This window comes from Epinephelus lanceolatus, chromosome 10 (genome assembly GCF_041903045.1).
Source record: "Epinephelus lanceolatus isolate andai-2023 chromosome 10, ASM4190304v1, whole genome shotgun sequence".
NCBI classification, from domain to species: Eukaryota; Metazoa; Chordata; class Actinopteri; order Perciformes; family Serranidae; genus Epinephelus; species Epinephelus lanceolatus.
The window spans coordinates 39939572-39966757 of record NC_135743.1 but is presented as its reverse complement, the minus strand read 5'-3'; the positions used below and the strand labels follow the sequence as shown (position 1 = coordinate 39966757).

The following is a 27186-nucleotide window of genomic DNA, read 5'->3' as shown; positions in this document are numbered from 1 at the left end:
ATCCCCACACACCTCACATCGCTGGCCCACACTGATGTCATTTATATAGCTGGTGGGGCCGGGCAAAACAACCTCACTGCTGTCCATTATCAAATAAATTGTAGATGGAATCAGCTGGAAGTGATGACAAGATTTTTAAGTTTGATATTTTCCCCATATTTTTCCTCTCTCTATCTCACTCACTCACTCACACCTCTCATACCTAGTCCTACTCCCCAACTAACTTTCCTCTCCTTCACCCCCGTATACATACACATCCCTCACAGTCCCACTAGATTTTAAAGTCCAGATGAAACAGCATTTCAAGTTGAGTACAGAAATTCCGTATCGTGACATATTTCCAAATTAAACAGGATAGACAGGAGGGACATAACATTGGGAGGAATTTGATTTTAACGTTGAAAAGTGGGCGGCTAACTAATGAATCTCAGCTCTGTGGCGCTAAAAGTTGAAGAATGATTGCTGGGTATATATCATATTATTTATTGAAACTGATGGGTTCAAGCCTACGCAAGCACACACCATATTTTGTTTTACAGGAAGAAAACATTATTTGCCTTTATTGTTAAATAGGTGCACAAAATGACCAGGGATGTGATATAAAAGGGTTGAAAAGGCATTTTTCATTTCATCTCCACTTTAAAAGTATGTTCACCAAAGTAAGGAGTCAAATTGTGTAGCATCAGTAATTCAGAGCAAGCTAAACGGCTTTACAGTATATCATTACATAATGCAATATAAGGGTTTGGACTCAGTTGGCAGGTGAACTTGGGGATATGTGACCTGCCTTAACTTGTCAGATGCATTGTTATATGATGGGGCATGTTGTATGGGGTGTTTACAATGCTTGATGTAACCAGTGTCATAAGTAGGGACAGGAAAAATATAGCTTGTTACACTATTATAAAGAAATTAATTCTTATTACACATATATGCTTGAGAAATATTTTTAAAAAATATGGACCAAGTGTCTAGGGAGCTCTAAAAAGATGAACCAAACTTTGATATTGCTCATCTTTGCAGTATTAATACACACATAAGATAATCACAGGCAAATTAAGATTTTTGTTTATTCCATTAATGCGTGCACACACAACCAACCTGGTACAGTACAATGAAGTTATAATCAGAGTTGGGTATAACGCGTTAGAGTACTTTTATTACTTTTTGCAGTAACGAGTAACCTAACGCGTTAGTTTGCTGTTTGAGTAATCAAATACTTGAGTACATTTTCAAACAAGCCATCAGTTACTTCCGTTACTTTTAGAACGCTGGTCCTTCAGCTCCGAAACAGCAACGGCTGTCGTTTGGTTCTAATAACGGAGATAACGTTAAACTTATCAGTCTGAAAGAAGCCATGAAGCTTGTGGCTCGCTACGTGGTCGAAGAAATGCTGCCGTTGTCTACAGTGGAGTCTAAAACATTCCGCAGGATTGTCAGTAATATCCCCACAACTCAGTAGATGGAGGAGGACTCGCTGACAGACAGGTCAGACTCAGGAGGACTTGCATTATGCCTGGTACACACTACATGACTTTTCTGCCCGTTTTGAAAGTCACTATGTCACATTACACGATTGTGGAGTCATAAAATTGTGCCATGACTTGGCCGTGGCAATTATCCCTGGTCGTCTTTCATGTCATCGGGTTATTCTTGTCCTATTTTTATTACTTTTACTATTATTTGAGTCACTGTGTCTGTTCATGTGCCAGCCGAAATGTTGTTGTCACGTAAAAGCGGCAGCAGATGGCAGGAGCTGCATTTGAAGTGCCGTGCGTCTCCTCCACAATCAACTTTCTATAAATGTTTCACAATAAAAGCCTATTTAGAAAATGGAGGGATTCTCTCAGCCGGGGTTATAAGGGGCTTTTAATTTGAAACAAGTTCAGGGAGTGTTGAGTTTGAAATGACGGTGCGATATGTTAACTTTATAAAGACAACGGAGTGGATAAAAAGTAAATATATAAACACACAGAGGGATTAATACATAACGGACTGTATGTAGTCTGTTTCACATGAAGCTGGGAGCCTCTGCAGTTGTGGTGAGTAAAAGCCCCGCCGCTATTTGTTAATGTTATTACTTTATGTCCGTCTCTGTTATGAGGATGTACCATTGTTTGCTAGCTTGATGCTAATGACAGTAACGTTAACTCAGCGGGTTGACAAAGTGCCTCTGCTGTTTCACACCATCATTTCCCCCTTTTACTCTGTGTGGTAACATCCCTAGAGGAAATATTAAAAACGCTGGGTTGGGAGAATTGGATCTCAGTGAAGGGCAAGTGGTCTGTGACTTTAATTTTGTAGACAGAAAAATGTAGGCTTAGCGCCCTGTGGTCCATTGCCCAATAGGAAATGTAGAATACTCAAAAGTACTTTAAAAGTGCTTGAGTTACTTTTCTCAGGGAGTAACATTGGAAGCAGGGGCGATTCTAGGATCAGAGGTTTAGGGGTGCTCAGCACCCAGAGAGCTGCCCGGCCAGGCAAGATAAATTTTACTGTTTTGTACATTTTAACTCAATTTCATTCCCACATTTGTGAAAGAAAAACACTTTTTGGGAAAGTCTGTGACTAAACCATCAAATCTGATAAAGGTTATTTAAATGCTGAGCCACAGCAAAAGAGGAATGGATTGGAATCATAAAAGAAACATATCGTAACCCTAATTTCTCGGGGAGGACAACTCATTTTGATACAGCAGCTCCTCAACATACACATAAACAGTATGTATGTTTCTGGACAGTGGCGGCTGCTGGTCTTTCAAGGAGGGGAAGCTCATTTTCGGCCTACATCATAAAATGCGTCTATTTATTTATACATAAATTCTACCCTCTGGGGCTGCTGCGCGAGGCTAGTGTGACCGCCTGTGAGTGCTTTGGGACGTTGGAGGGGCTCACAGCAGCACCCGCTGCTCGTTGGGGACAGTAACTGCAGAGCGACAGAAGTCAGAGTCTCCAAACACGAGTACAGTCTCCAATAACACCAGAAAAAGATGCTAGATTTGTCGCTAGTCGTTTTTATGTCGTTTTAAATAAAAAGTCACTAAGAGGATTGGAGAAATCTCCAGATCAACTCGGAACAATGGAATGAAATGAAACTTGAAAAATGCTCCGGTGGTGGTTTATAATTCAAGATCGCTGATTCGCTCATTTGGCTGTCAATCAAAAAGGGATTCAGCCTCAGACAGATCATCCAATCATCATGCAGAAGCCCAGCGTCCAGGCCAGCCAAGGCTAGCCCACTGCCCCATAGACCCCCAGAGACGCTGAGCGTCCGATGGGTGGGACAAAGCATTTATCCAGTGACTGTCTAGTTTCGCTGCAGTGGAACAACCCACTCTATACTTCCCCATTGAAGTCTTTGGATGCTGAGCTTCCACTGTTTAATGCACTGTGACGCTACGGGAATGAATGAGAAGAAAGTTGCGTCAGTGACCTGTGATAAGTAGCTGATTCTGAACAAAAGTTGAACGTGTTCTAGCGCATATTTAGTCAATGAAATGTAAACACAACAGTACATATTTGACCACTTATTTTTTGACATTTTAGGGGAAGCTGAGCTTCCCTTGCAGTCTTAGAGCAATCGCCACTGTTTCTGGAGTAAACCTACGGAAGCCCTAAACGGTCATTCATACATACATTTTATTTCCACCATCATTTCGCTGAGCCATAGTTGTAATATTTCTCTTACCATGTTGTTTTGCTGTGAAATGGTAATTCTGCCAGTAAACATTCCTGGTAGACGGACATGTTGTGTTGTGTTCAAATGAATCCGGGTGAACATGACTGGCGTTAGGTTCTGTCCCCACAACAGCGTTCTGCTGACTCTGATTGGCTTACAGTGCTGTCAGTCTCGTTTTGGTGGGTAGCAGAGACAACTGGCAGAGGCCGTCATTACCACCATCCGAGGGGAGCCCTTGGAGGTGGTGGGGGAGTACAGGTATTTGGGCACAATTTTCGATGGCCTTCTGAGGTTTTCCTCTAACACGGAGGAGTGTTAGAAGTGCCACCAGAGACAATATCTGCTCAGGAAGCTGAGATTGTTTGGAGTGAATAAAGACATTCTCCTGACCTTTTACCACTCCTTCATCGAGAGCGTGCTAACATTCTCATTCATCTCCTGGTTTTATTCAATCAGCCTGCAAGATCGGACATGCTTATTTAGCATCACCAAAGTCTGCTCCAAAATCATTGGACACCCTGTTAGAGCTGTTTTCTGCTGTCTGCTTTCTGTGACCAACAAATAATACGCACTGTTCACAGGATCCTACACGACCCCTCACACACTCTACACTCAGTGTTTGAGTGGCTCCCATCAGGACGCAGGCTGCGTTGTCCACACTGCAGAACACAAAGGAGGAGGGCCACCTTTGTCCCCACAGCAGTCCAGAGCCGTTTCTCAATATGCGTTCTTGTGCATACTTGTGTTCTTGTGACACGTCATCAGACACAGCCCAAGTACTGTTCCAATTCAAAGTTCACATCTAGCCAAGTTCAGTCCGAATGCCCGGATGTGTTCTCACCACGCCCCTTTTACCGGGGATGAATCGGAGCAGACTTGTGTGGACTTAAGACAGCCAGGTATCCCAGCATGCATTTCGTAACAATCATTGGAAATGGCGAGTGCATATCATGGAGGAATGAGGGCAGAGAAATAACCCTATTGCTGTGAGAAAGTGGAGACAAAGGTTACACATTGTAACAGTCCAGTGAGGCGCAGAATAGGGAAATGCGTGCATTCGAATCCCCCCAATATTCATCACTCTGACAGAATACTCAGAACAGAGTGAGTCATAGGAAAACGGGAAACGCCCTGCAGGTAAAAGCGAATGAAAGAGCAGGGGGAGGACCAAGAAGCCGCAGTGCAAATGTCCTCCACTGTCATTCCTGGAGGATGAAATTCCTCTGGAGTGCGCTCTAATGCCCTCAGGGGGGTCCACCCCAGATGAGAGATATGCCTGTGAAGCAGCCTCACACAGCCAGTGTGACAGGTGCTGTGCAGACAGAGGAAGCCCCTGAGATTGCTCTCTGTAATCCACGAACAGACGCTGTGAGCGGCGTGAGGCAGCCGTGCGCTCAACGTAGATGGCCAGCACATGTACTGGGCAGAGAAGATGAGACGTGGCCTCCTCCACAGACTTGTGGGGAGAGGGAAAGAACCCCTCCAGAGTTATCACTCTCGATCTGAACGAGCTAGAGATTTTTAGGCATGAAAGCCGGGTTTGGACGCAGGATAGCTGAGCTACCATCTCCCTGTATCCTGACCAGCTGCTCCCCCTGCCAGACAGGAGGTGGGGCAGCTGATCCTCTGGTGCAGTCAGAAGCAGGTTCAGCTCAGAACCACTTGGAGCTGAACCCGCTTCTGACCATAGAAGCTCTCGGGACCTGAAGTGGACCTCCCACATAAACACTGTCTGGAAAAAGGCCCAGCACAACGGCAGGCTAGATGTAGACATCCTTGTTAATCTTATTCACATTGAGTTGATGTTGTGGTCTACCGCACAACTTTATCCAAAGAAGACACTTATCTCGGTTGAGATGTGGTTTAGGAAAGGGTTTAAAATACACCCCGTTGCCCACCCTCTCAGGATACCTTGTGTCGGAGTTGCATGCACCCCATGCACACCGTTTGACCATTTTTAAACTTCAAATCTCAGAAAAAGCTCATAAAACCGAACAAAACTGACTTTCTGTAATGCATTTCAATGAACGTCCAGGCAGAGAATGCCCCCGCGTGTATGGAATGTCTGTATGCACTGTGATTGGCTCATTGCGTTTATGGGTGGGGCTTAGACATAGGCCAATTCCGCAAAGGCTGCATGTGTGCTCGCTTCCCTCTCCTCTGAAGGCCTCCTCTCTCCTCCAAGCGCATGTAATGAATTGAGACGTCCTACAAGATGGCGAGTCTCGATCGAGGATAGAGGACAGAGGAGTCAAGGAGGGATATTGGGATGAACCCCAGGAATTGTGTACAGACCTTTGCAACATGGGGTTGTGCATTATCATGCTGCAACACAAGGTCATGGTGGTTAATGAATGGCATGACAGTGACTCTCAGGATCTCATCCCAGTATCTGTGTGCATTCAAACTGCCATCAATAAAATGCACCTGTGTTCACTGTCTGTAGCTTATGCCAGCCCATACCATAACCCCACCGCCACCATGGAGCACTGTGTTTACAATGTTGGCATTAGCAATGCCAGTAGTGGCTGATTTCACAAGATCTTGCAAATGAAGACAATGGATGTGGAGGTCCTGAGCTAGTGTGATTACAACAGCTCTGGTGGACATTCCTATGGTCAGCATGCCAACGTCACGCTCCCTCAAAACTTGTGACATCTGTGGCATTGTGTTGTGTGATCAAACTGCACATTTCAGTGTGGCCTTTTATTGCAACCATCCCAAGGCACACCTGTGCTTATGCTGTTTAATCAGCATCTTAATATGCCACAACTGTCAGGTGGATGGATTATCTTGGAAAAGGAGAAGTGCTCAGTAACACAAATTTGCAACCTAAATGTGAGAGAAATGTATTTATTGAGTGCATAAAAAGTCTTAGATCTCAAACTTACCCATGTGAAAATTGAAGGCAAAAACAGAAGTGCTGCATTTGATTTTTTGTTCAGTGTAAATTCTGTGAATGACTTGCATGAGATTCCTCAAAACGCTGACTCTGTCTGGACTGAGATTCCAGTGCAGAATTCATAAAGGGAGTATCTGAGTAAAATTTATGATAGTTCAGACTTGATTTTTTAATTTTTTTTTATTTTCACAACATCTTAAATAAGTTACAAAATTTTAAATAAATGAAATATAGAAACTAGCTACAAAATATACACACAATTACACAGGTACATGTGTAGAGAGACATTTTGTGTTTTGGCTTCAGCAACAAAAAGTAAATATATTAAACCTTTATTTCTGTGTGTATGTATTAATAAGTTTAGCTGATGAAAGCAGCTGTGTATCTCTAATATGTGGCATACTGACAATTATTCTACTGGCTGTGGAAGGAAAGCTCAGCTGAGACATCGATTGTAGCTTACGTTGTCTATCTTTGGCTTCAACACACAATTATCAGCATGAGCTTTCACAAACAGGCGTTAGTCAAACCTCGTGTGTATTAAGTCCTTTGGGTGAGGGGGGCTGTTATGGAGGGGTCAGGAGTGGGGAGGACTACACCCTGTCTCTGGAGATGTCTCAGGATGTCCAAGATGGAGTCCAGCTCCTGACGGAAAGCCTCCAACTCTCTGCTCTTGTCCTGAGCCAGACGCTTCCAGGTCTCCACTTCTGACTCCTGATCAGCCTCCAACGTCTGCCACGATCCGCCAATCACCTGCAGAGAGGGACGGACAGTTACTGAGGTCAGCCAGTATTTTTGTTCAGTAAGGTTAAGGTGAAGATCACGAGCCACCTAACAATACACTGTATATCTCTGATACTGTTCACTGCATCTGTCATCTACATCACCACTGATTCATCAAAATACTGGTCAGACCTTTCCCAATACGAGATCTTTAGTGGAGCTTTTGTTTCCACTGTGCTCCGCCCTCTAAACCAAGTTCCTGAACCTAAATTTAAACTCTGCTAAGGATGAGGTACTAAATCCAAGTCTAGGCCTTTTAGATGGGCACAACAGCTGGATTCCAATTAATAACACAGGACAGTAGTGGGGCAGTGTCACCAAATGTTTCATTACTAGATTTTATATTGTCTTAATGAAACAAAGAAAAGTTTAGGAATGATTTTCTACCCCCATTTTAGCACCATCATGTCCTCATCTTCTAATTTGGGACAGAATCAGCCTGATGATGATAATTGATGAAATAAAGCAGAGAGAGCGGTGACTGACCTGTCGTGTAGGATGCATCCACCTCTGGCTCTTTTGGTCTAAAGTCAGTCTACTTTATTTTTCTTCAATTTTGCCAAACTCCTACTCTGGGAGGAGCTTCTATTAATTCAGCAATACTGATTTTTTTAGAGTCACTACAGCTCCTGGTTACAGGTCCCTAAGTTTCTATATCAGAGAGGCCTCTGTGGAACTCAAGAGAACTCTGAAGTGACCCCAAAACCACCTCAAATATGACTTTTCACAAAGAAGCAAACAATAACAGGGTTACACAGTGAAGGTCAGGGGCCCAGGGCCATTAAAGCATTATAGAAACAGTAAATTGTGCCATCATTTGTACCTGCTGCAGCTCCTTCTCTCTGTGTTGGTGTCTGAGCTCCATATTGAAGATCTTCCTCTCCAGACTACACAGGAGTTTCACCTCTGGGCTCTGAGCTTCTTTAGCTTCCTTCAGCTCCTTCAGCAGTCGGGTTAGCTGGACACAAAGCAGCGACTTCATATTAAAATCATAAGAAAAATACTTAAAATCATTTACTTTCTATATTCTTTCAAATTAAATGTGATCACCCAGTACAGAAACAGATTCATCTTAAAATATGACTATTGACAGAGGGGAGCTCTCTATTAAAGTCAAAAGATGTACATAAAATATCCCATCCAGAACACGTTTAATGCCACTTCGCCTTGTAATGACACTTGTATCATCCCTGCACTGCAACTCAGGTACCCAGTGTTACTGAGGATGTCCCACTGTGAGGACTTTTTGGAAACATGTTCTCAGGTTTGAGTTACATCTTCTACGAACCAAATTACCAAATTATTGCAAACTAATGATTCTGAATAACACATTTTCTTTAGATCACTCAACCTGGCAGAAAACAATCTTGCTAGCTGGTGTTACAGCTGCTAAAAAGATGCTGGTAAAGGATTGGAAAACTGCTGTCATGCCCTCTGCTTCTTCTTCTATCTCTCCTCACCTGGAGCCTCTTGCCCCTTGTGCATTCAAGAAATGCTGTATGACCTAAGTGGGTCTAAATACTGTGTCAATAAGTACCTTTACATGCACAGTTAAGTCGAGGTACGGTTATAGCTCGACTATTACTGTCCTCGTCCCAGTATACAAGCGCAGGAGTCTTGTGGCAGGTAAGGAAGGGGTTTGGTCACTACTGGGGTGAAGGTGGGATGAAATTTTATTGCTTTTAAAAACAAAATGTATCACAAATAAAAATCCTGAAGACAAATAATAAGCAAAATAACCTTTAAACTATAAAGAAAAGTTTCTTGCATTAAAAAGACTAGGACAACCCCTACCTATCCCCTACCTGCTTCTGCAGAGCATCCTCTCGGGTCCTGGATATTGCCAGTGCCTCTTTAGCTCCCTGCAGCTCTTTCAGCTGGTCTTGCAAATGTTTCATGACAATCTGCAGGTAAATGTAAAGGTTAAACAGGATCGTTTGCAGCACTTCCTGTTGACATGAGACTGTTTGGTTGGTGAGCCAGTACCTCCTGAGTGCTGAGCTTATTGGCCAGTTCAGCAACCTTTGAGGATGAGTGTTCCAGGGCATGGGTGGCACGCAGCTGGTCTAACTCCCTGAGGTGCTCTGCTTTCATGGAGGACAGCTGCTCTGCAGAGCGCTCCTTTAGCCTAACAGAGCACACTACACTCAGCTGTTTGATGACATTAATGCTCTGCAGAAAATGTCGGTCCACATGTGTCCACACTGATACCTGCACAGCTCCTCCCTGGCTTGTTGAGCATCAGCCTTTAATGCGTCCCTCTCCTGCTCACTGTGCAGCTCCAGCAGCTCCAGGCGCTGCTTCAGAGCCTCGTTCTCCTGCTGAACCTCTGAGATATGACTGCCTGTCAAACATTTTAAGCAGGATTAGCATATTATTTTTGTTTTGTTTTTTCATTTTAGAGTGAAAAAATAAACATTTTGGGTGAAAAAAATAAAGGAGCACAACGCAAAAGTTTGGGCACCCCAAAACATTTGAGCTCTCAGGCAACCTTTACATTGTCTCAGACCCTGATTAGCTTGTTAGGACTATTACTACTCCTGGAAATTACAGGAATTTCTGGGGTGGTGTTTGCAGGGGTGACTGTTGCTGACTGGTCAAACACACAGAGTGCCGCTGCTTCAACTTGTTTACCGCTCACAGGCGTCATTGGCCAGTATCACAGCCTCTCACAACCAGGGTGGTGGTACTCGAGTCTGGTCTTGAGGCCTTTCTTTAATATGATCTTGGACTCATGGGTGTTACAGAAAGCTGGAAAATGCACCTAAGATTACAACTTATGTCCATCTGCATTGCTTGACATTTGGTTCAGGGTTTATATCTTTCAGTCTGACCCATGTCCAGGGAAGTCCCGATTTAAGTAAAGGACAGTAAGCACAGCTGAAGCAGCTTTGCTCCCTCAGCTGTTTTGGATATCAGGGCATATACAACATATTCTCATATTCATCGAGGCGTGCAGAGGAAAGTCAGCCAGAACAAAAGGTCCATACCTGTAAAGACAGTGGGCTGGTAGGTCTTCTCATACTGAGCAGCTGGAAATGTTTCTTCCTCTCCGTGTGTCTCTCCTGCAGTAGCAGAGCAGAGTGTTTTGGCGGGGCCTGGCTGTCGTTTGGTCTCTGTAGAACGGGTATCTGGTCGTGGGTTGGGAACAGACAACATGTTCCTCCTCTCCTTCTGCAGTCTCTCCACAGTGCGGGACAGCTCCTGAATGGTCCGTGTCTTGGAGGCAAGGTCTTGGTTCAGCCGCTCTATCCGGGCACCAAACGCTGCCTCTGCCTGATGCTGATGTCGGCCTGGACTTGGTTGAGCCTGTAAAGTACAATAAGTTTCATTTTCTGTCCTTGGTTTTGCCTTATCACAGACAGACCAAAATTTTGCATTGTCCAATGTGTCAAAAGCAAAGAATCTCACATTTCTGTGAGTTGTGTATAGTTACTGCACCTTTTACTGACACATCTCCACACACCAGCCCGTGTTACAGCTAACAGTGAGGCTAAAGCTAACAGTGAGGCTAAAGCTAAGTTAATGACTTGGGGAGCTCCTATGCTGACCTTGTGTTTGAGCTGCTGCTGGAGAGACTCAATCTGGTCCTGGAGGGAATTTTCTTTCTCTTGATGGCTTTCCTTCACATGCTGCAGCTCTTCCTCCAGTGTTTGAACCTGTGATGTCCATGGCTCATTCCCAACTCCACAGTTTGCTGCTTGCAGCTGCTGCTCCAGCTCTGAGATCTGCTGCTCATAGCGAAGCTAAACAGAGCACACAGACACACATTGAAATTTCACATTTTCTGTTTTAAGCATTTCTGTTTGTACATCTTCATGAATCCATTTCTAGAGCAAATAGTTTTCAATTACAATTTTGGTGCAGTTAATCACAATGTTCTTGTTGTGCATCAATCTTTTTTTCAATGGCAGATTTATATACAAGACAGACTGGCATACAATCTTTTATCATTGTGATGTAAATTTCAAGGAAACAATTTCCCAACAGTTTGACCCAAATCAGAAGAAATTTTTTTTCTCATTTACCTCTAGTGAGTGTTTTTAAAAAAATATTTTTTGATCTTGCTTTGCGTTCACTTGCATTTCTTCAACAAATTAAGGTTTGAAAGTCATTTGCTGATTTTTTGCTGTCATAAGATAGAACTCAAATAATAGTTCAAGTTTGATACTGAAGCAAAGCAGCAAACAGCTCTGTGAATCTTGGGTCTTGTTTACTTGCTCAGCTTTTTTAATAAGTTAGAAAAGTTTTAGATATTGTTGACAGATATCACACATTAATACTGTTTATGTCTTGGTTTTATAGAGTTTTGTTGGCTGTATTTTCATCACACTGCTGAAAGAGACATTTTGGTCTCTATTCCTACTCACAAATGTAAGAATAAATGCAATCCATAAGATTTCTTTTGACAAAAAGTCCTCTTAAATGTATCGGAATACTCTATTTTCTGAGGTAATATGTTGATTATATAATTCAGAATAGAGTTGTTTAACTATTTGCAACATCTGATAGAATCCACCACTTTTTTTGCATTCCTCAGGCAAACAAACAAGAATAAAGCTGGCATTTATTTCATGTGCAGTCAGTGTCCATGCATCTTATTCATTTATTTATTCATGAATTCATTTAACAGGGACAATGAAGATAAACACTGCTATATTTGGGGAGAAGTAAGGCATCAGATGTAATGTAGGGCGTCTCGCTGAAGCTGATTTGCAGCCCTTTCACTGTCTTCATTGTTTATTATTACATGTTTTCTCCCGATATACTTCATTAAACAGCAGCAGACTCTTCTCTCTTCTCCAGATGGTGATATTTGTTTCTGTAATAGCTAATTTCCTATGATTTAACTGGATTGTATTGTATATGTATATATCAATTTCACGTTAATTGCCACTGGTTCTATCAAACTTGCAATAACTGTTTTTTAGGCTAATTAGGGCAAATGTAATTCTTAAATTTTAGCAAAATGACAGTCCTGGTTATGAAATTGTAACTCAGTGATAATATATTTTCATTGAACATAAGTTACATGTTTACAGTGTAAAAATATATTAATCTGAAAATGTCATTTGGTTTCTTTAGTTGTACCTTGATCCTGTGGAACTGTTGCTCCATGGCTCGTAGGCTGCGCTTGGCCTCCTCATCGTGACCCTCCAGCTCAGCCTCCAGACGCTGAATCCTGCGCTCCAGCAGGGTGTTGATCCTGCTGGGTGGGGCCGTTTTGGCAGACACATCTTCTTGACTGCCAGCCGTGGCTGCAGCGTAGATCAGAGCAGGCAGGGAGTTTGGGTTTCTTCGTCTTAGTATCTGCTCCAGCTCTTTCACCTGGTAAAGAGACAAAGACTCCTAATCATGAAGAGACATAAACTGGATGGGATAAGTTTGATTAATTAGTTAGGTTTTTTTGGGGTGAGAAACCTGTCGCTCCAGGTCCTGCATCCTCTTAGTGTCTGATGTTTTCTCTTTGGCTTTTCTCTGCTGCTCAGTGCTTCGTCTGCCCACATCCATTTTCAGTTTTTCTACCTGAATTGGAGAAGATTTGTTAATTCATACAAAGAAAGAGACACTTCACTGGTAAAATGTAACTGGCTTTCAACACACTTTCCTCCTCACATCAAAGCTGCAAACCCTTAACTATCCAGCAGTGTTAGAGTTTAAAGACTTAGCTCCAGTCTGGAGCCTTCTCTGGAACAATTTTGTCCTTTTGGAGAGAATTTTTGTAATTTTACCAAATAGACAAAAAACACCAAAACTCTGTGATGCTGCCTTGTACTCCATGCCCCCAAAATACGAGGCAATACAACACTCACTCCAATCTGGCTCACATCCACCTATCAACACATATCAAAACAAAGATCAGCTCTCAGCAGTGTGGAGAGTTCTGTCTAATTCTTTCTGACCACCACAGAGGAAACTAGAAACTATCTTGTGATGAGTTCACTCCAGCCAAAGTGGGGGGACCAACAGTCCCTTCTCAACTTCCTGCCCCCTACTTCCAGTCCCCTTGCTAGGACCATATCCATCTTCAAACTCAGCCTTCATTAACATTGCTGCTGGTTTTGCTTTCACCTTGTGCGTCTGTGTATGTCATCATGTCAAAATGCGGTCCAGGCAACAACAATTGTAACTACAACTATCACAGAAGCTATTTAAAGTGTTTTGACAGGTGTAAGTCTCTCTGTCTGTGAACATATTTTTGTTAACACAATAGCTTTGGAACTGTATAAGATGCAGTCATGAAACCTTACAGGTGTGCTGTTGAGATAAAAATAAAGTCCAAGTTCAGAGATTGGTATGGTCCGAGCAAGGACACTGGAAGTAGCAGGAATGATTCCCTCAGATCCACTTTGTTTGAATCGATACAACAGCATCCAATCAAGTTGCAGGAGAGAGCCATGAAGAACTTGCATCATGTTACTCAGTAACTCAGCTGCAGTTGCAAAAAATGATATCACAGATAAATTTGTCACCATGCAAAAACTATGTGGTGGTCAGGCCAAAAATTACAGCTGAAGATGCAACTTCAAAAAAATGTGTTTGATAAATAAGCACAAATTTTAAAGGGCATTGATGATTTTTGTAAATTTAACATATTATTTCTGTTGTTAAAATGTCATTATGTTTAGTGAGGAGCGCATCATGACTTGTTTTGGAATTAAAACTCAAAGTTTAGGATAGTGGACTTTCCTGTCTTGACTTAGTATTTGATGTGGGGCTTGGACACAAGGACTTGAGACTTTCTTGAGACTTGAAAAACAATTACTTAGTCCCACCTCTGTTGGGCACACACTACTTGGGTGGCTTTTCAAGTAAATATTTTTACCCATTATTTAAGCTTAGATAAGATCCAGACGAGCACGATGATGGGTAAGCAGGCAGATCATTTTTTATCATTATGAAGTCATCTTTTGAAGTTAATAAATGCTATGAATTAATGTGTTTCTGAAAGGTACAGAACATAAGATGAGAGGATGCTTTCAATACAATAATATATGTACTGTAAATAGTGATGGTAAAGGAGGCTCACCTGCTCGTTGAGTCGGCGTATCTCAGCTGTAGCAGCTTTCAATCTGCCAGCGTCTCTGTCCAGCAGCTCCTGGTTCTCAGCAAACCACTGCAGCTTCTTCTTCAGGGCCGTCACTTCCTCTCTGTGCTTATCCTCCAATACACACTTCTCAAAACTCTTGTCACCTGGCACATTCAGGGTGGATAAATTATGTCAGAAAAAACAAGGATCACATATACATGTACGGTATAAAACTTAGGAGCTTCCTCTAATTGTTTGATATCCGAGTTTTCAATGGTCCGTTTAAATTCCACCACTAGCACTGTTCTGAAGACAGTTTTTACCTGAGACAGACATGGCCTGAGCTTTAGCCAGGTCCCTCTCTTTTTTCATCAGCTGCAGGTCGACCTCCAGAGCCTGCTTCTCCTGCTTCAGTCTGTGAATGTCCTCAGACAGCTGGGCCTCATTGCTCTGCACACACAAACATATCTTTCAAGAAACTGTGGGGGCTGAAACAGAACTTCAGTCAGAACTTGGGAAACAGTGTTTGACTGATTGTAGCCTGAGTGGGCGGAAGTCAGCTGCAGAGATCAGCCTCTCATTGGGCGGAACGAGCCACCCGCTGAAGTCCCGCCCTACCACCTCCGGTTGTGTAGCAGTTTTCAACCGTTTTCAACACGTCCTTTACTAACTTTTGCGGTGTTTGATCTTGCGGGGATGTAGCCATTTTTCTGCCATGGTTCGCGTCCTGTAGGCGATATTTTTGTGGGCGTGTCACACCAAAACCTGTTTCCCCCGGCAATATTTTTGCAAGCGCACCGTTGCTGTGGCACCGCCCAGAACGATTGTGATTGGTTGAAAGAAATACAAGCAGCCGGGGCGTTTTTTTCTCCAATCTTAACGTGAGAGTCGGCCCAGCCAGACCTTTCTTTTCTTGAGAAAGGTCTGGTGAGTGAGACTAGACTGATTGTTATACTCACCTCAAATGTTTTTATCTGAGCTAACAAGTCTGTAATTCTTTGGGTGTGATCCATTAAGCAGACACTTCTTATGGGCCTTGAGGTTTTATTCAGCTGCTCCCTGGTGAAGATGGAAAAATGCCAGAGAATACAAATGTTTAATAACACATCTTTTTGAATAAATACATTTCAAAGGGTGATGATGTGAAGTTTCAGAAGCAGCAGCAACATTTATTTTAAATGGACATTCATATCTGGAAGACATTCACAGACAGAAATGGATTCAAAAATTGAACACAGCTCTGATACACAAACCTTCACTGGACCCACCTTGTGAAAGCCAGCTCATTCAGCAGCCTCTGGTTTTCATTAAACATGGCCTCCTCGTTGGCTTTACTCTTAACCTGCTGAGCTTTCATCTGCAAATACAGCTTCTCGTTCTCCTGGAAAAAAAAAAACCCAAACATATACTACAGTTCAACAGCACTTAAATTCACAACACAATGGGAAGAAAAAACAAACAAAGCAAAGAGGAGGAAAAGGAAAGAAAACTAGTAGTGATGATAATTTAAGTAATGAGTAAGTAATGATTTTTGGTGGCAGCCCCCTCATTCACTTTAAGAATTGATTAATTCAGACTACTGAGCTGGCACAACTTGGTGCACACACACAGTGCGTCGAGAAAAAAACAACAAAAAAACCCAAAGTTTTGTCAAGCTAACAAGTTTTACCTCAGTGGAATGTGATATGATTTGCCAACTAGGGCTGCCACTAACGATTATTTTCATTGTCGACTAATCTGTCGATTATTTCTTCGATTAGTCAACCAATCATTTCATCGAAAAATGTGTTAAAATGTTGAAAAATGTCGGTCTGTCTCACCCAAACCCCAAAATTATGTCATCTAATGTCTTGTTTCATGCTCACGCCAAAGGGTTTTAGTTCACTGTCACGGGAGAGTGTGTAAAGTTGCCAATATCTGAATGTAAGAAGCTGCAGTAAGAGTATTTTGGGGTACTTTTATAGTACTTTTCTATGAAAAATGACTCAAACCGATTAGTCGACTACTAAAATAGTCACTGATTATTTTTATAGTCGATTAGTCATCGATTAGTTGACTAATCGTGGCAGCCCTATTGCCAACACACTGCTCTGGCCGGTCAGACTGTATCTGTGCAGGTGCACATTCCAGGTTCACAACAAAGTACAGTAATTCTAGGCTGTGACTGAAATCCTTCCCTCGTTCACACATTCACTTCTCCCTATATAACACATACTTCATAGTTTACTCTATAGTGAGCAGCAAATGGATATTTTTAGTCTCTAATAAATTCATCATCATTTTGTATCATCACTGACAGCTGTCAGCTTGTCGGCCTTCCTGTAAGTTTTGCATCTTTAAAACGCAGAGCCGTGCATTATGGGATTTAATGGGACACATACCATGGACACTACTTAAAATTTGAGATGGAGGATAAATGATTGTCATTGTCAAAATCCCTCAAACTAGACTTCCTGCATTGTATTTCATCTTACTGTACTAAGTGATCAGCTGATGACATTAAGCTTATTTAAAGTTTGTTGTGACAAAAACAGAATAATTTCTGAGACTGATCTCTCCTGAGAAACCCATGTCCTCACAGCCTCATGCTCTCAGGAGACAGCAGCTGTGCAACAGTGCTAATTCTGGGAGGAGCAATGGTTTCAGCTGTCATAAATCAAATTTTGATCACTATTATGTGACAAATTGAGGGTCCTCACCTCAGTGAGAATCAACTATGTAACCTGCATAATGAAGGATTTCTCATCTTAATAACAAAAGGTTATGTTTAGTATAGGGTCGTAGACATAAGACCCTGTATTAAATTAAGAGCTTATTATTTTTTACTCATTATTTTAAACCAGACATGGGGCAAGTCTCAAGCCTTTACCTTCAAGTCCCAAGTTAGTTGTGGTGAGAATCAAGCAAGTCAAGTCAAGCCCCTGCTGTAAGTCAAGCAAGTCAAGTCGAGTCATTGCTCAGGTCAAGCAAGTCACAAGTCAAGTCATATGTCACATACAGCAAACATCTCCTCACGATCCGCTAACTACTAGCGGTGCCCTTGTCTCACAGTCTAGCACAAGCGCGCACACGTGAACGCTGAGAGGCAGTCAGAGCTACAGGCTACAATGAGGCTAAAAATAGAGTTCAAATGACATTTTTCCAAACAATTTTTTATGTCGGGGCTTCAGGACACTTGGATCCCTACGGACGAGCAGTATGGAGACATTTTGTGGTTTCAATTATGTGATTTTGGACGTTTGAATCTGGGGCGCAGTAAGCCTCCATAAGGTGGAGTTTTGTTGCCAAGTTACCTCCACTCCCCTTGGATCTCCGCAAGTGTTGTGAGGACTCTAAAACTAGCTAGCTCCGTTGTGTTTGGTAACATTGTTGAATGTAAACAGAAGTGACGCCCAACTGTGCTTAGCATGCCTTTAATACTTTATTAAAGCCAAGTCTTTTCGAGTCATCTGTCTCAAGTCAAAGTCAAGTCTCAAGTCATCATATTTGCGACTCGAGTCTGACTCCAGTCAAGTCATGTGACTCAAGTCCCCCTATCAGTTTCAAACAATAATAGGGGAACCAGTGCAGAAATGAAATTTTTCATGCATGTAAGTATTATAAATTTGGTGTAACTTGATAGATGAACTGGGCAGTGGAAGAGAAGATTGGGCTCCAGACAGAAAGTTACCTACCTACTTACCTGCTATTTACATTTACATAGAGGCTCCACGTTTTTTTAAGCAACATGAGTGTTTTGACAGTTTTTACTTGCTGTCTAAATGGCACACTTGTAAGCATCAATATGAGTATTCATTATGTTGTCATCATATTCTTGCATATATAACAATTATGTAACCTTACAAGGCTACCTAAGCTATTTTAATTGTACCACTTTACCATCACTGTCAGACAAATACACATCATCAAAACTCCTACTTTGCAGCTGTTTGTCATACAGCAGTGACATCACACTCTCACCCAGGAGAAATCCCTCTCCTTGCTGAAAGCCAGGCTAGAAAGACTCATTCTCAGGTCCTATACTGAGGAAGGAGTGTTTTTACTCCTTGGTCAGGTCGACACCTGCAGTCATGACTTCACGCTTTCCCCCAGACCGTCCTACCAATAGGAGCTGGTGATGCAGAAACAAAGACATGATCTCTAGGCAATCTTCCATTGCCTACTGAGTTTGATAGAGTGTCCATCCAAACCAGAAGTTGCCACAGCTGGGAACACATTCTGAATCATGGGTGTGGTGAAAATCACCTTTTTGTCTGCATCCCAGCACCCTAACAAAGTAAGAATATTTCTCTGACCCCTAAAATTCTGTCATGTCAGTGAGCTTGGAATTATAGCAATATCCAAGAACAGATTTGATTAAATGAAGATCAAAGGGAAAACCACACAAATTAAGGACAGCTATGAACAGTAAAGACAATCATTAAGAGGTGAGTGTTCAGAGAAACAAACCTGCTGGTAACCTTTTATGAGCGTCTCCTGCTCTTTTATTTCCTTATCAATCTGTCGGAGCTTTTCCTCTGTGGCAGAGTCAGAGGCCTCGGCCCATCTCTTCTTCTGACTGGCTTCCTCTGCACTTCGCAGCTGAGGAGAGCAAATGAAACAGCCTATTAAATACTTAATGATGTATTAATGGCTACTTTCACATGCACAAATTATTTTGGTATTTGGCCTTATTCTGAAAAAGAAATTATTCCTACTAAGTTGTTTACATGGCTAGAGAGAATATATATTCCACTATTATATCCTTTAACATGCAGCCCTGCGTACACTGATTAAGCCCTAACATGTCCTTTATCATGTCAAAATATAGAGAAGTGGAGTGGCTTGTCATTTTGCTTCTTTGCATCAAAATGTGATTTTTTTTTTATTTTTTCCAAAGTGTCCTACTGGTGGTGGACTTGTTGGACTGTGTGAACACAGCCTCCTTCCTTCATTCCTTCAACCACCTTCCTGGAAACATTGGTGTTGTGATATTTGTGCATTTCCAGTTAATATCCAAGTCTTTTGTAATGTTTAAAAACCTTGCAAACTGTTTGTGAGTTGGTTTGTGAATGTATCCATGACAATGCACAGATCCAGCCATAAACAGGCAGGAGGCCATGTATCGCAAACTGCTGTAAAACCCCATCTGAGACACATATTCTGAATGCACTGTATACATGTCCAAAGAATGCTCCTTTAACCTGAATAATACTGGCATGTCCCACATTTCTTAATCAGCAAATGCTACATTTGGAAAAAGGCCTAATTCGGAATATCTAAACGAAATATGTTGTTTGCATGACCAGTATCAAATTCAGAATATTATCATATTCAGAAAAATAGTGGACTATTAGTGTGCATGTAAACATACCCATTGTTGCTAATACAGATGGCCTGATCTTTTTGCATCTAATTCCTTCAATACTCACCATCTGCAGATCTGAAACAACATATTTGTCTACACACAGTACAGCAACACAGTACACACGATAAGCCTACATTAAAACCATGAGGGAAGTTTGTTTGACAACTAAAGAAAGCTGTCCTTAATTCTTGCTTCTATTTTGTCCTGCAGTGTTTGCTATGATTTCCACAGAATAAGGGATGTTGTTTGGAACTGTGACAGGAAAGTTTGGACAGTATTTGGACACACTTTCGTCATCTGCACTGTGAACAAAACACTGTTCACCTGCAGTGTCTAAGCAACAGCAGCTCTTCATGGGCGAGGCATGCTGCACAAAGCTGAAAATAGACATAAAGAGACCACTTCTAAACTCAGAAAAGCTCTGCTCCAATCACTCGCTGACTCACTCTGATATAATTTATCTTAACAACTGGTGGTTATGTTGTACAACCAATATTACTAATATACTGGCAGGGCATTAATTATAACTTTGAGTTGTTTTTCTTGTTTCTCAACCTTTAAGTTCTACAATTTTATATACTTGATGGACAGTTCTGTAATGGATTTACATAATCGAGTGGAAGGCCAGGAGGTGTTTTGTACACGATCCCATCCACACTATTATGTTCACACAAAACCTGGCCTTGAGTCACACTGAACAACAAAAAACTTTAAACGCAACATTTTTGGTTTTGCTCCCATATTTCACAGGTTTAAGAGCTAAGACTTTTTTCCGCACTCAAAAGATATATTTCTCAAGAAGTCTGGTCGCAAATTTGTAAGCCAGGATTCACCTGTGAAGAGACCACTTTTCCAAAGAGTTAGATGGCAATGATGGTGAGCAGTTACCCACTCAAGTCAATAAGGATGACGAATTGTTGTCAAGTCAAGACCCTGGTGAGGAGGATGTGCATGCAGTGAGCTTCCCTGAGATGTTTTCTACAGAAATTTGTCGGTTGTGTAAACTAATTGTTGCATCAGCTGTTCGGGTGGCTTGTCTCAGACCATTTTGCAGGTGAATAAGCTGCATATAGAAGTCCTGAGCTGGTGTGGTTACACGTTGTCTGTGGATGTAAGGCGGCTGGTTGGATGTACTGCCAAATTCAGGGAAATAACATTGGAAATGGCTTATGGTAGTGAAATAAACATTCAAAATGTTTTCTTTCAAAAGCTTCTGTGTTGTGAGTGTGTTTGTGCACCTTGCTTTGCAGCAGGTAGTTCTGCTGCCTGAGTGAGTTGAGCTCCTCTGCACCTTCTTTCATTATCTGCAGCTCCCGCTCTCTCTGAGCTAGCTGGACTCTCAGCTCCTCCACCAGAGAACTCTCCTGCTCCCTCTGCAAGTCAGAAACAACACTGACATCAAATGCATCATGAATCAAACCTAACATAATGGAGTTTGTAAGGACAAATGGTGATAGAAGAAAAGCATTTATACTCTGTTAACATGTACAGAGGTTCACACTTTCCAACTCACATTTCAACTGTTCGGGTGCCCAAACATCCAGTAGGATTATTTAGCACAGCAACACTGACACATCCCTCACTGGAATCCCATCTGCAAACACAGATAACTGATCCTTTCTATGAAGCTTCTCCAGGGTTTCTCAAACATTCATTCATTTGTAGCAGCCCACCACAATAACAACATTTACTGCCACAAATTAATCTTTGAAGCTGGACCATTGCTTAATTCATTGGAATTAGGGCTGCACGGTATATGCGGTAGACGGTAGAAATGATATAAATTTGGCCCACGGTAGAGATTTGCGCTCTACCGTCCTATGGTTGATGACGTCATCACACCTGCCTCAGTGTGAAAATGGCTGCGAGCACAGAGACAGCGGAGCAAGAGGAGCTGGTTCACGTCCGTGATTTAGCGTAGCACGTGCAACATGTGTTGCTGGAGAACTTGTGAGTGAGTTAATGTTTTATGAACAGCCCTGGACTTCTCAGACTCTTTTAGCGACTTACCGCTCAGAGGGAACTCATTCAGTGTCTCCTCTGGCAGCAGCACAGCGTCTCTCCCTCTCCTCTCTCGCCGTGCGCACACGGGAGTTGGTTTTCGGCAAGAGAGTTTGTCATAAACCTTTGGTAATGTAAACCTATGTGACGCTAGGGGCTCCACAAAAAACTCCATATGTGAATGTGTGATAGTTGTGGTATCAAAACAGCCTGTCACAGGTTACAGCGTAATGATTAGAGGAGAAATGGCAGAGCATAAAGGTCCAGGTGGAAAAAACACAACTCAGTCATTTAGGATTTTGCTAAAAGAAGGAAATTACCTTTTGATATAGATCCCAGGGGACAATTTGCACCATAGAGTACTGGGTTTTAATTTTGAGTTTTGAGATCTGTATTCTGCACAGTAAATGCTCTAAAAAACACATTATATCTTTGCTTTTTTTTTTTTTTTTTTTTTTTTTTAATCAATTTAGCTTTGCTAAGGGACTACAAAACCCATTCAGAAACACTTCCATTATAACTTTTACACTTAAATTTATACCGCGATATATACCGTTACCGTGATGGGATTTGATTTATACCGTGATATATAGTACAGGCCAAAAGTTTGGACACACCTTCTCATTCAATGCGTTTTCTTTATTTTCATGACTATTTACATTGTAGATTCTCACTGAAGGCATCAAAACTATGAATGAACACGTGGAGTTATGTACTTAACAAAAAAAGGTGAAATAACTGAAAACATGTTTTATATTCTAGTTTCTTCAAAATAGCCACCCTTTGCTCTGATTACTGCTTTGCACACTCTTGGCATTCTCTCCATGAGCTTCAAGAGGTAGTCACCTGAAATGGTTTCCACTTCACAGGTGTGCCTTATCAGGGTTAATTAGTGGAATTTCTTGCTTTATCAATGGGGTTGGGACCATCAGTTGTGTTGTGCAGAAGTCAGGTTAATACACAGCCGACAGCCCTATTGGACAACTGTTAAAATTCATATTATGGCAAGAACCAATCAGCTAACTAAAGAAAAACGAGTGGCCATCATTACTTTAAGAAATGAAGGTCAGTCAGTCCGGAAAATTGCAAAAACTTTAAATGTGTCCCCAAGTGGAGTCGCAAAAACCATCAAGCGCTACAACCAAACTGGCACACATGAGGACCGACCCAGGAAAGGAAGACCAAGAGTCACCTCTACTTCTGAGGATAAGTTCATCCGAGTCACCAGCCTCAGAAATGGCAAGTTAACAGCAGCTCAGATCAGAGACCAGATGAATGCCACACAGAGTTCTAGCAGCAGACCCATCTCTAGAACAACTGTTAAGAGGAGACTGCGTGAATCAGGCCTTCATGGTCAAATAGCTGCTAGGAAACCACTGCTAAGGAGAGGCAACAAGCAGAAGAGATTTGTTTGGGCCAAGAAACACAAGGAATGGACATTAGACCAGTGGAAATCTGTGCTTTGGTCTGATGAGTCCAAATTTGAGATCTTTGGTTCCAACCGCCGTGTCTTTGTGAGACGCAGAAAAGGTGAACGGATGGATTCCACATGCCTGGTTCCCACTGTGAAGCATGGAGGAGGAGGTGTGATGGTGTGGGGGTGTTTTGCTGGTGACACTGTTGGGGATTTATTCAAAATTGAAGGCACACTCAACCAGCATGGCTACCACAGCATCCTGCAGCGACATGCCATCCCATCCCATCCGGTTTGCGTTTAGTTGGACGATCATTTATTTTTCAACAGGACAATGACCCCAAACACACCTCCAGGCTGTGTAAGGGCTATTTGACCAAGAAGGAGAGTGATGGAGTGCTGCGGCAGATGACCTGGCCTCCACAGTCACTGGACCTGAACCCAATCGAGATGGTTTGGGGTGAGCTGGACCGCAGAGTGAAGGCAAAGGGGCCAACAAGTGCTAAACACCTCTGGGAACTCCTTCAAGACTGTTGGAAAACCATTTCAGGTGACTACCTCTTGAAGCTCATGGAGAGAATGCCAAGAGTGTGCAAAGCAGTAATCAGAGCAAAGGGTGGCTATTTTGAAGAAACTAGAATATAAAACATGTTTTCAGTTATTTCACCTTTTTTTTGTTAAGTACATAACTCCACGTGTTCATTCATAGTTTTGATGCCTTCAGTGAGAATCTAAAATGTAAATAGTCATGAAAATAAAGAAAACGCATTGAATGAGAAGGTGTGTCCAAACTTTTGGCCTGTACTGTAAATTTTAGGTCATACCGCCCAGCCCTAATTGGAATATATAAATTATATACCACTCAGTTATTTATTGCACCAGGCTCTAGAGGTGTAGAGCATACTCTGGGCACAGACGGAGCAACAGAACACCAGGCACAGTGAAAGTCGACCTGATCTGATCAGCTCTGACCGGATCTACTGATCAATCATCCACCCTAAGACTCAAACTCCACAAACTGATGCTGAGGGGGGGAAAAAAACGCATGAAGAGTTTCGCCTGTGCTGTTCACAGACCCGCATGAACCTCAGAAGTTAGAGAAAGGACACAATGATACAAGGACACACACACACACACAAATTAAGTTTATTATTTCTTGCTGCTGGGGTGAAGCAAAAAGACGTGCTTGTTTTGAATCAGTGACGTGTGGTGCTGTGTCAGTGAATAAAGGTATGGGACCCTGATGCAGATGTCATGACTGTCAGCCACTCAGGGCTGGTTGTGAATCAAGACAAATTCATTCCATGATACCTCACCCCACCAGCTTTGCAAACTCACAGTTTGACATCCATATCCACTGAGCTGCTGAGAGCCCTTCCCTTTTCATGAGCCTGCACATCCCCCCTTCACTGGAGGATGTCCAACAACTGCTGGGCAGGTGAAAACCTGGCAAGGCCCCAGGACCAGATGGCATCAAACCTACGGTGCTGAAGCTCTGTGGCACAGAACTCTCTCCCATCCTCCACTCCAACAACTACTGACCAGTCACACTCACTTTAATTGTCATAAAACGCCTGGAGAAAAAAAAGGAAGAAAAACTGATTCTGACCCCTGCAAGACCCACACCAGTGTGCCTGTAGGGCTAAACAAGGGACAAAGGATAATGTGGCATGTCTCCACCACTCTCTCCTCCAACATCTGGAATCACCAGGCAACTTTTCTTAAATTTCTTTTCACTGACTGCAGCTCTGCCTTCAACACAATTCAGCTCCACAAGACTATCAAGAAATGTCACCATCTCAGTCCTCGTCCGCTGGGTTCATAATTTCCTCAGGATCAGACAGTCTGTTAGAATAGGCACAGTAACATCTATAACCATCATTACCAACACTGGAGTCCCACAGGGCTATGTCCTTAGTCCTCTTCATCCTGTAACCTATCTCCAACAAAACTAATTTAGCAGAAACACATACACTGCCCCCAAAGTCATCTGCCTATCCGCACCCAATCTCTCAGACATGAACGACGGAGACATCACTCACAATAACAAATGGCACAGATCACTCCTTCAATCGACACTTCACATTACTGCCATCTGGTTGGAGATATGGGAATTTAAGCAGGAGTTTTGTCCTTTCTATCAAAGCAGTCCTGAACAAACTGCCTCACTGACACTATTGTGAGCTGGGACACTGGAAGAATGTATTCATGAAGATGTTATGCATTGACAACAAATCTCCCCCGGGACAATAAAATCTTAGTCTAATGAGCTAATCGAAGGTGCTGAGTTAGCTTTATATCATGTACTGTGTTATATGTAAACACCAAAAAGTCATCTGGAGATGAGGCATTTTTACTTACATTGTTATCAGGCAGATGATGCATCAGTCTGGTTTCTTGGGGACCTCTGACTATAGCATCTGTGTCTGTAACATCCTGGTGACTGCTGGTGTCTATCTGCTGTTGGAGGACAGCCACTAAGGACTGAACAGATGCCACCAGCTCACTGCTCACCTTCAGACCCGCCTCTGCTAATCAAACCAACATAAAAAGTATTCAGTGCCTTTATATCAGTCACACAGACGGATTAAATGTAGCTCCAGCATGTAGCTCCAAACATGACACATTGATTCCACGTCTCCACACCATGCTCCTACATTGTGAAGACATGAAGGGATTTAGAAATGGGGCAAAATTAAGTTTGAAAACCAGCTTTCATTGATAACTGGTAACATGACGAGGATAGAAAACTTTGCATAGATTTATAAGCAAAGAAATAAATGTATAAACTTTCTGTAGCACCCATTTCATTGTGCAATTCATAGTGGTATTACTGGGGAAAGGCACACCCTTGTTCTACACTATCTGAGCAGTTTAATTACTTGAAATTTTATGTGTGAGTGCCTCTAATAACCTGTGTAGTCCTCTTTTTCTTGGGTCTTTGTGACATTGATTTTCTCTCGTGGCTGCTGTAGAGGACGGGAAACAGAAGAATGGGTTTTGGCTGGAGCAGCAGTTCTACTCAGCCCTGACAATCTGGAGGTCACTGCTGCCCTCCCCTCCACTCTCCTGCCTCTCACAGAAGCCACAGTGGGTTTCCTCACTGAAGATGTAGAGGAATGAGAAAAAGTGGAGCCACGGGAGACCTGGGAGAGCAGAAGAAAAAAAAAAAAAAGCCCATAATTCATCACTTTTAAAAAACCCTTAAATACATGGAACAATTTTACCTCACAGCACACGGAAGTTGCTTGTCTACCTGCTGACTCTATCATTTGTTTGTGGTATCGGGCGACTTTCAGACCTGATTTCTGTGGCATCCACAGCAGTACATGAGTTTATATGTAGCCATGACATCGTGCAGAAGTCTACATTGGGTCACAGAGGAAAAATTTTTAGCAGGGCTTGACGAAATAGCGTTCTGACGCTAAAACATGTATACTATGACCAAAATTTGAATTTTTGAATACATGTGGAGCACTACTGCAAAGCTACAGAATGCAGCTGTAAATTTTGCAATACGGCACAACACAAAACATTGCCACAGTTCTGTTTGAAATATGTTTGATCAGGCTGTCCTGATACATTGAATATACATAAGGAAAAAAACTGTGCACTTTGATTAATGTTGATTAACATTAATTTGCTCTGTTGGATCTGATCCCACCACTTACTGCTGCTGAAGGGTTTTGTCTGATCCAAGCATTGCTGAAATGGAGGAAAGTTTTTAGGGTTTCCTCACCTGTTGTTTCTTAGCTTTATCAGCCTGAGAGGATGTGGAAGAAGAACATTTGTCCTGATCCTGCATCAGCCTCTCTACTTCCTGTCTGATGCTCCATGTCAGGTTGAGAGGCTCTGGGGAGCTGGATGGGTGGCTAGTCAATCCTCTGGCTCCCTTTATCCCTGCAGCAGGTTCAGCCTTTTCTGGTCTCTTCAGTTGTGACTCTGGAGAAGTCACATCTGGGAAACTTGTTTCCATGAAGCTGGATGTCTTTTCTTGATGAAGACCTACAGCACTGTAATCCCAAAATGTA

General features: G+C 42.3%; 1 protein-coding gene across 5 annotated transcripts in view; it reads right to left on the bottom strand.

Annotated features, from left to right (window-relative positions):
- Positions 1 to 6515: 6515 nt before the first annotated feature.
- cep162 (centrosomal protein 162) overlaps positions 6516 to 27186 on the bottom strand; it is a 42743-nt gene continuing 22072 nt past the window's right edge. For 4 of the 5 annotated variants that reach the window (XM_033641773.2, XM_033641776.2, XM_033641777.2 and 1 more), the window contains 18 exons: positions 26895 to 27168; positions 26070 to 26301; positions 25517 to 25686; positions 20979 to 21113; positions 18843 to 18974; positions 15662 to 15774; positions 15353 to 15452; positions 14717 to 14843; positions 14394 to 14557; positions 12785 to 12889; positions 12455 to 12691; positions 10915 to 11109; positions 10354 to 10672; positions 9575 to 9707; positions 9350 to 9491; positions 9169 to 9267; positions 8187 to 8321; positions 6516 to 7333 (listed from right to left, as the gene is read on the bottom strand). In XM_033641773.2, coding sequence (XP_033497664.1) covers positions 7121 to 7333; positions 8187 to 8321; positions 9169 to 9267; positions 9350 to 9491; positions 9575 to 9707; positions 10354 to 10672; positions 10915 to 11109; positions 12455 to 12691; positions 12785 to 12889; positions 14394 to 14557; positions 14717 to 14843; positions 15353 to 15452; positions 15662 to 15774; positions 18843 to 18974; positions 20979 to 21113; positions 25517 to 25686; positions 26070 to 26301; positions 26895 to 27168 — 3025 coding nt within the window. In that variant the 3' untranslated portion in view covers positions 6516 to 7120. The remainder of the gene's footprint in view (positions 7334 to 8186; positions 8322 to 9168; positions 9268 to 9349; positions 9492 to 9574; positions 9708 to 10353; positions 10673 to 10914; positions 11110 to 12454; positions 12692 to 12784; positions 12890 to 14393; positions 14558 to 14716; positions 14844 to 15352; positions 15453 to 15661; positions 15775 to 18842; positions 18975 to 20978; positions 21114 to 25516; positions 25687 to 26069; positions 26302 to 26894; positions 27169 to 27186) is intronic. The other variant, XM_033641775.2, reaches the window with a different exon arrangement.